Source organism: Pecten maximus, chromosome 13 (genome assembly GCF_902652985.1).
Source record: "Pecten maximus chromosome 13, xPecMax1.1, whole genome shotgun sequence".
Taxonomy (NCBI): Eukaryota; Metazoa; Mollusca; class Bivalvia; order Pectinida; family Pectinidae; genus Pecten; species Pecten maximus.
The window spans coordinates 3,590,318-3,599,863 of NC_047027.1; the positions used below are offsets into that span (position 1 = coordinate 3,590,318).

At 41.1% G+C, this 9,546-nt stretch overlaps 1 protein-coding gene across 3 annotated transcripts; it reads left to right on the forward strand.

Annotated features, from left to right (window-relative positions):
• The first annotated feature begins 3,580 nt into the window (after positions 1 to 3,580).
• LOC117341025 lies at positions 3,581 to 9,328 on the forward strand. 3 transcript variants are annotated; one of them, XM_033902838.1, is made up of 3 exons: positions 3,581 to 3,904; positions 5,570 to 5,927; positions 8,220 to 9,328. In XM_033902838.1, the coding sequence occupies exons 2-3, from the start codon at positions 5,582 to 5,584 to the stop codon at positions 9,224 to 9,226; spliced, it is 1,353 nt and encodes a 450-aa protein (XP_033758729.1). In that variant the 5' UTR covers positions 3,581 to 3,904; positions 5,570 to 5,581; the 3' UTR covers positions 9,227 to 9,328. The 3 variants fall into 3 exon arrangements, with proteins under 3 accessions (XP_033758729.1, XP_033758727.1, XP_033758728.1); XM_033902836.1 differs by having other exon boundaries at positions 5,570 to 9,328; XM_033902837.1 differs by lacking the exon at positions 3,581 to 3,904 and having other exon boundaries at positions 5,499 to 5,927.
• The last annotated feature ends 218 nt before the right edge of the window (positions 9,329 to 9,546 follow it).

Consider the following 9,546-nt stretch of genomic DNA (forward strand, 5'->3'; position numbering starts at 1 on the left):
AAGAAAGTTGTTCAGAAAGAATAGGAAAGATAAGATCCCAAATTTAGTCGCCTCTTACGATCATGTAATGGGGGCAGCAGGTACAATTCTTAAGCCCTATCTGCAGGGCAGTGACAAAAGAAATAATTGGAATATTGATGAACTATATATATGAACAGAACAATGTTTTTTTTCTTGTGATAGTTTGCCGGAATGTTCAGACAGTAGTTGGCCGGCGGATAAACTGCATGCATATCTAGAGTATAGTGACGTCAGCGAAAACGAGGTGGTGCGTTTATATGCAATGACGGTACACAAACCATCATGATATCAATGACTCGGACCTCCGCCACATTTACAGATGGGAGTCCAGTAGGTCCGAAGGGATACATCTATTGGTTACTCGGAAGGTGTGGACCCTGAGTTCGCCGACTTTCCGGGAGTGGTACGGGAGACATTGGAGGAAGTACCACAACAATTTGCCAGCATAGCGCCAATATCTGAATTGATGGATTTGTTAACGACACTTTTAAAAAAAAAATTAATGTTTAAAAGACGTGACATTCCAATGGATTGTATTGTGTCACCGTTTTAATCACCCTGGTACACGGATAATGAAATTTTTTTAGAGTACCGGTACGTTCTCCGATATTGGGTCCGGCTTATAAACACTGTTAACCCTTACAATAAAAGTATTACCGTATTCCTAGTTGTAATATTTTCTCAAGGGATTTATATCGTGTTTTGTCTTCATGAAATTATGTTTTACGTTGTATTTTATATGAAACATTTGTGATTGAAATATTATTTTGCGAGTGATCTGGTAGTGTGAACCGTTTTAAATACTTATACATGTATATTGAACATTTTTTCTGAAAGGGCAAAACATCAAAATGTCTTTTCGGTTACAACACCGCTGACGCGATCAGTCTGGATGAATGAAGAACTTTGCGAACAGTGGTTCGTGTGTGGAGCGCCCACATTTACTTCTGCTTGATGGCCATGGGTCGCACGAGATCCTCGGCTTATTGCAATTGGCAATAACAGAAAACATTTCAATTTTATTATTTCCCCCCTCACACCACACACTTCCTCCAACTCTTGGATAGGTCAGTGTTTGGCCTTTTCAACAAAAGCTACAATAATGTTTGTTCGGAATATTTGTCCGCTGCCCCTTGTAACATTGTAAACAAATGAATATTCCCAGGTTTATTCCGACATGCATGGGAAGAGGGTGTTTTGGAAAAAAACATCATTAGGCTTGTGGATGCTACTGCACAACTACCATTTCTTAAGACTCTTGTATGTCTCGGCCAGGGGGCAGAACGGTTTCTTTATTTTGTAACACGTAAACTCGTCGAATATCCCACGGGGTAACGGCCTAATAAATATACGTCTTATAATGTTTATCTGCCTTTCGTGCTTTATATACTGGTACGGAACGCCGAGTATCGAACCTGTTGTATAATGGGTGCGTTCCGCATAACCTGTGTGGTTGTTTTGTATTGACCCACATCAGGGTCTTGATGTTAGTTTCATTACAGTTCTCAACATGGTCGACATTGTTGTGTTGTCATTTTAATAATATACTACAGAACCTAGGTACACCATTTAGCTATATAGCTGTTCAAGACTAAACAGGTTGACCCCACCCCGCCTGTTACATAAGTATATAAACTGTGAACACTGTCGCATCATTATCATTATCATATTTACTCGTGTGACAACACGTGACCCCAAAGTTTCGCTCCACGACATTTCGTCCTCATCATAAAACAGCTAATTTTTTTCTCACAAATAACGCCTATAACGATTCCGAAAAAGACATGACCGAAGAAAGATTGAAATCGGCATTGATTCCCTTCCTACTCAACGTAGCCTTGGTCTTTGCTGGATACTGGAGACTGACGTCTTTACATTCAATATACCCCACCCGGTCACATTATACTGACAACGGGCGAACCAGTCGTCCCACTCCTAATTTTGCCGAGCGCTAAGCAGGAGCAGCAACTACCATTTTTATGAAGACTTTGGTATGTCTCGGCCTGGGGACAGAACCCAAAGCCTTCCTCACAGCGGCGAACGCTCAACTAAATGCCCAAAGTAAGGCATTGTCAAGGGAGACATTAGGAAGTAGAAAGTTGTTAGGAAAGAAGAGAAAAGATAAGATCCCAAGTTTAGTCGCCTCTTACGATCATGCAATGGGGGCAGCAGGTAGAATTCTTACGCCCTACCTGCAGGGATATAGAATTATTTCATTATCACAGTCGTAGCTTAAAACACCTTTCGGACATGATATATTAAGTTTTTCATCGTTTACTGCTATCAAAATTGACATTAAAATGTAAGGACGGAACTGATTAAATCTTGAAATAAACATAACCAAAATATGCAAAGAATCAAAATGAACTTCATTTCTTTTTTTTGTCAATTGTCGCTCAAATATTTTCTGGAGAAAAAGGTACATGTCTGACGTTTCTGTTCCAAACTGTCAAGTACGATATATGAAAAGAATTAGGTACCCAAGTGATTTAAAGTAATATTTGTTTTACATGCAAAATGCTTTAACCTTCTAGTTATGTTTTGTAGTGTACCGTTTTATATCCGTCCTGCTGGGTGTCTTTGGCAATATGCTTCTGTGAGGTAGCACTATAAAAGTTCCGGCCTATCACAAGGAGACTTAACACGAACATACCGCAGCCTCCTAAAGCACGCAACGGAGGTCGTCCTTAAATGACCTTAGCTGTTAATAGGACATTAAATGAAATTAACCAAACCAAACAGTAACTCATACTGTTAAGTCTGATCCACTGGGCCTTGCCAGCTTCCTATTGAGCTATAGTGTATATAGGATGGATATTTATGAAGCGAGGAGTGCTGTCATAATAAAAATTGAATATTTATTATTTTTCTTTTTTAATTGTTACAATTAACAGGGTGTATATACATAATGATTTCACGTTCGAGTACTGCACATAATTACTTTAAGTTGATATTTTTAAAAAACAAGCATCTCAACAGGATCAACAGCTGTAAGGCTGGATGTCCATGGTTTGTAGAATGTGTTTGTTAGCAGGCATGAGTGGTGTCGACATAATCGATTTCGGGGCACCAAATAAGGAAATTTTGAAGCTTAATGGGGATTTTTGTCCCAAGTGGGAAGCCGAGCACATGCGGTAACCAGATTACGTGTCTTATGGAGCCATGCCTAGTCATTGGTCTTTAATCCATATCAGGACGGTCACAAAGTACCGATGTCCTCATTGTGGATTATGGAAGACTCAGCATAACCAGATGTCAACCAATCTTCCGACTAATGCAGAAATCCGGAAAAACGATGGACGAAATACATTACGTACATGATACAGCATCAAGAATCGTGAATAATCGTAGGGTGGACCCTAAGGGTGTACAAATCCCGATAAATACAGTTTGTAACAACAAACATGTTTTTGCACAAACTGACATTCCTTGTAATACTAAATCAACAATATGGGTAGCCACGCCTCTTGACCCATATATGGTAAGCGTCACATCCGGGGTCGTAGAGCAAAGGTCATCGCTCATTGGTCAGTTCAGCTGGTCACCCCAACACAGAATTCAACCATCAAAAAGTGAAATTTAAATTATCAGTGTGCTTATTGTTTTGTCTACTTTAGACTCTATCACGTCTAGGACATTTAAGTTGTTCATTTTGAGTGATTACCGGACGGTTTAAGTGTGACATTTCTGCGTTTGAAGCGTTCAGTGCGCGAGGTGCAGTGATCCAGAAATACCACAACAACAACAATGGCGGCGGCTCTAGCTATCTAACCGCTGTAAAAACATTCCTATCTACGAGGGCTTCGACATTGGTGTTTTTTCATGATTGACACACAGGAGATTCTGACTCCGAGTAGACAATTTCTTTTAGGACACATCGTATGTAAGTAGGCTTTGTTTTCAATATTGATAATGGGGCCGAAATCAATTTTGATATGGGGACATAGCCTCATTCGCCGTTTGGGACAGTTTTGTGAAGAACATCCATCTAGGACCAATCTTGGCTTCCGGCCCGATTCTCATCAGACTTACTTTGTGGGATATTCTGGTGGGACTATTGAGACATTACAACAACACATAGATGATGTTTATTTTTATCGTCCCGATGTTATATGCATGCAGATAGCGGGAAACGACATCAGTCGCCCTGATCTGACCCCAGACATGGTTTTGTCAAAGTTAACGTCTCTAGTGGAACAATTGTTCGCTGCCCCGTTTGTACAATACATTGTTATCCTGGAACTTTTTCCCAGACAGAAAACACGCGATCACAAGGGCGACGTTGACGTCGACATATACAATCACAGGGTGATGGAATTGAATGGGAAACTCGAGACGTTATTGTCGGGGAGCAAGTTTTGCAAATTTTGGAAACATCAACGCATGACGGACTTGCATAATTTGTACAATACGGACGGTGTGCATTTTAAACGACAACACCCTTACTATAAATCCGTGCGAGGGGGGATATTGTGTGGGGTGAAAGGCAGCGAGTCAGTTCCCCAGTTTTAATCACCGACATTCTCAAAACAAACTTCGAGTTACCTCCCCTTACACGTGGTCTGGAGAGCTGGCCAACACTTGTTGATTTTTTTTTTGTCTCATAGATACATCTGATAATGTGTTCTTGAGAATTGATACCACAATTTTCAACATTTTTTAGTACACATTTACTTCAAATGATTTGTCATATTATTTTATTATGTGTTATCTATAGGTTTTTAGATTTCAGGACTTTAGTTAAGGAATATTGGAAAGTGTTTTTCCTTATGATGTTACATTCACCAATAACCCCCCCCCCCCCCCCCCCCCTTTTTGCTTGTAAATAGCCTTTATGTCGATCATTAAATATTGGTATATTCTAATTTTATGAAGTAAGTATATATTGAATTTCAACTTTAGATAAAGCATTACTACTTTTCCATGGTTAACTTCTGTTACTGGCACTTTACGTATTAATATATGTACATGTATATATATCTATAGAGGTAACATTAATACATGTTTCGGCCATCACAAGCAGCTATAATTTGATACAGATACTAATTTAAAATTGCTGGCTTCTTAAATGTGAGGCTTCAGCTTACTGGCCCATTGTGGTTTCAGTTTTATAACTATGCATGTTACAGCAGCGTGGCTCACATCGGTGTTTACATTTATGTATCCACTATTGCCATTACTTCCTATTTTAGGCAGTCGGTATAAATGATGTGCTCTCCCTGTCTGTCTTGCTAGTTTGTTTTTCAATGTTACATTCATATTGATTGCTGGCCCCGGTTTAATTTCTGTGGCTTCAGTTGTTATAAAAATATATATATATTATATAGATATATCTGTTTACTGGCCCCTTAAGAATAGGTGGCTTCAGTTCATTTAAAAAAAAAAAAAAAAAAAAAAGTAGATATATATACATACATATATATTAGTTACAAACTATAATCATCATTTCAGGAGACAATTTTCTAATTCTCGAGTAATTTTACTACTATTTATGCAACACACTTTTTATTTTTATCACACATTGGCTTGGTACTGCGTGGTACTTCAGAACCCTTCCAAAATGCCTCCCAAACGGAAAGCGGCCACTAACCACTCGACCATACCTCCCCGGTCCCGTACAACAGTGACAACTGAAGTTGTTAATGCCGGTGAAAACCAATTTCTACCCGTACAGCCGGGGATTCAGAGGCCAGCAACAGAGGAAACGCCCGGAAGACTCATACCAGAGTCAGAAGTTGAGGCCATTGTACAGAGAGCTGTCAAACAAGGAGTAGAAACTGCATGTCGGCAGTTTTTCCCTCACCTCAATGACATGACAGCTGTCATGCCAGCTACATCACGACCACCATCTTCTCAGGACGGCGCAACAGCATCAACAGCTTTGCCACAAGTCAATGAAGCTGTAGGTGAGGAAACCGTAGTTCATAGTGCCTTAAACGTAGCAGCAACTGTGTCCCAGGTATCCCCAGTTGATGACACAGATGCGAATCCCTTTACGTCGACTGCCATTCCACTACCAGCCTTAGTGACACAGGTGGTGAAAGAAAAGATCTGGGCTGGCGAATATATAGACATGTCCCTTATCGACAAAAAAGATAATGCCAGCTATGAACAGGTGATCAAATACCAATCGGGGGCTCCTGTGGTACAGTGGGTACCTAAACATAAACCCAAAACCCTTTCCATTGACCAATGGACAAACAACTTCCACATTTTTGCGAGTATTTATTGCGAAAGGAAGTCGAAAGAGTTTGCAGCACTCCTAAAATATGCCTCTTTGGTTCGAAAACTAGCTACAAAAGGAGCTGATTGGCAGTATTATGATAGCTCTTTTAGACGCCTTCAAGCTGCCAATGGAGAACAGGGTTGGGACCGTGTGGAATGGGAGCTGTGGCACGAGGCCATTATGCGTAGACTCGGTCAACCCTCCCAATCAACCAAGCAGTCGGGTCCCCACCCCAAGGGTTTCTGCTTCAAATTTCTAAATGATAGAAGTTGCCCTGGACCCAATAGCGGCTGCAAGCATTTCCACGGCTGTACCACCTGCCAAGGAAGTCATCATCCAAGCAACTGCCCCACACTCTCGCATGCTCCACGTTCCCATTTTGGATCAATGCAAAATTTTCGTCCCCCACGACAGCAATACCAACAATATTCTTCCAACCGATTCCAACCATACACCCCTAGAGCACAGGGTTTCCCCAGACATCGTCACCCCTATAATCGCCGATAGACTGGCAGAGATGTTAGACGGGTATGATGTCGGGAAGACACAATATCTTGTTAATGGTTTTAAGGAGGGCTTTCGCATCCACTATGAAGGAGGGGACTTTCGCCCAACTTGTCAAAATCTAAAATCAGCTAAAGACCTCCCCGGTGTAGTAGAAGAAAAACTTAAGAAAGAATTGCAGGGTGGACGAATTGCGGGCCCCTTCATTAATTCACCCTATGAACAATTCCATGTTAGCCCTATAGGTGTTGTCCCTAAAAAAGAACCTGGCAAATTCCGCATGATCCATCACCTTAGTTATCCAAAAGGCCTGTCTATCAATGATGGAATCAGTCCTGCGTCTTCTACAGTACAATATGCTACAATTTCGGATGCTATTGGCCATATTAAACAACTAGGTCAAAATTCTTTTTTAGCTAAGACAGATATAGAATCTGCATTTAGGATTGTTCCCATTCATCCAGATGATCGTAGAATGTTAGGGTTAATATGGGATGGAAATTTCTATTTTGACAAATGTTTACCAATGGGGTTATCAGAAAGCTGCAAAATTTTTGAAGAACTCAGTACTGCTTTAGAATGGGTGGCCTATTCAAAACTCAAAGCCCCATCAGTGGTTCATGTTTTAGATGATTTTCTGTTCATGGCCACCACAAAATCAGAGTGCATGGCCATACTTCAAAACTTTCAGGATATGTGTTCTTATATTGGTATCCCATTAGCCCCAGATAAGACTTTTGGCCCAGAACAGGTATTGCCATTCCTGGGGATTACCCTAGATACAACAAAAATGGAAGCTAGGCTCCCTCAGGATAAATTGGACCGTTGCAGAGACTTAATAACATCTTTTAAAACCCGTAAAAAGGTCACATTAAAAAATCTACAGTCTCTCATTGGTACGTTACAGTTTGCCACTGCAGTTGTTTTGCCAGGTCGTGCCTTCCTACGTCGTCTCATTGATATAACGATTGGGATTCAAAAGTCATTTCATCTTGTCCGCCTTCCAAAGTCTGCTAAAGCTGACCTCATCATGTGGGAAGAATTTTTACAATCATTCAATGGTTCTCAATTTTTCCTAGATGATAGGTGGATGCTAAGTGATAGTATCAATTTTTTCACAGACTCCTCTTATTTGGGCTTTGGGGGGATGTTTGGAAACAATTGGTTTTACGGTACCTGGGTCATCAAAGTTCAAGAACAAAAAGTAAATATAGCCATTCTAGAGCTTTATCCCATTGTGTTGGCAATCCTAGCTTGGGGGGACCAGTTAAAACATAAGTGTATTCGATTTTTCACGGACAACCAGGCTTTAGTTCCAGTGATCAATAAACAATCATCACGAGACCCAATTCTCATGAGGCTTGTACGCAAACTAGTACTGTCATGCCTCAATTATAACATTCTCTTTAAATGTGTTCATATAAGAGGTCACGACAATTCGCTAGCTGATGCCTTGTCTCGTTTGCAGGTCGAGAAGTTCAAAAAATTATGTCCCTCAGCCTCCCCAGAGCCAACGCAAGTACAGTCTCTATTGGACCAGGAACTTTACCTACTACCTTGACTAAGTTACTTGGCGCTTGTCTTGCACCATCCACAGAACGTACATATAACAAGGTGTTGTCAGATTTGGACAAATTCTGCCTCTCAGTTCTACACACACATGCACGCCTCCCACTCAATTACGCAACAGTGGCTCTCTATATTGCCCATTGTCATGAAAAGGGCCTTTCAGCCTCGACTATTTGTTCACATTTGTCAGCAATCGCCTATGTTCATAATATATCCGGTCTTGCCGACCCGACAAAGTCATTCTCTATTAAAAAGATTCTTACTGGTGCATCTAAAACTGCACCAACCTATGACACAAGGCTTCCCATTACGGAACCAATACTTCATAAGCTGGTTTCTTCCTTGACTTGTCTCTGCCCCGACCTGTATGACCAACAGCTATATCGCTCCATTTTCACTCTGGCCTTCTATGGCTTAGCACGCATAGGCGAACTGGTTTATACTAACTCGGTTACAGCCAAAAATGTTCTGCAAATATCTGATCTCCGTATCGCCTATCGTGGAGGAATTCCATACAGTATTGAAATCAGTTTTTCAAACTTCAAACACAATTCTGCCAACCAAATACACAATGTCACAGTGAGTAGTCTTGAGAAAGACTCGATCGTATGCCCAGTAAAAGCCTTGCTGGGATACTTGTCTGTGAGAGGGTCCAGCTCAGGATCTCTGTACATTCACAAAGACAAGCGCCCAGTGATACGTAACTCTTTCGATTCCATGATCCGCCGCTGTCTCCGATTCTGCGAATTAGACAGCTCCCTATATAAAGGTCATTCGTTCAGAATTGGGGGGGCATCTTTAGCAGCAGAGCGGGGCATGACCGATGCACAGATTAGATTATTAGGTAGATGGAAGTCTGATGCATTTAAAAAGTACATTCGGGCAGCTCCATTATACAGTGCTTAATTACAACATGGACAAATTCTAGTAGATCTATAATTTTGGCATCAGCACATAGATTTAGGTTTTCTGCTGGCGCGTGGGCCCCAGCGGCCAATCGTTACTACCCCCCCCCCCCCCCCCCCCCCCCCATATATTTAATAAACATTAGCAGTTAGTGGTTTACTGTAGGCGCGTGGGTCCCTACAGTTATGTATATATACACAATAGCACTTGGACACTAACCATACACATACATTTTATGTGTATATTTTCTACATGATTTGTAGGCGCGTGGGCCCCTACAATGTGTAGATATGAACATCTTTAATACTACTTGGACAGGA

Bases quoted from the DNA above. Each gene is read 5' to 3' on its own strand.
- LOC117341025 (XM_033902836.1), top strand. From the start codon at position 6,507: ATGATAGAAGTTGCCCTGGACCCAATAGCGGCTGCAAGCATTTCCACG.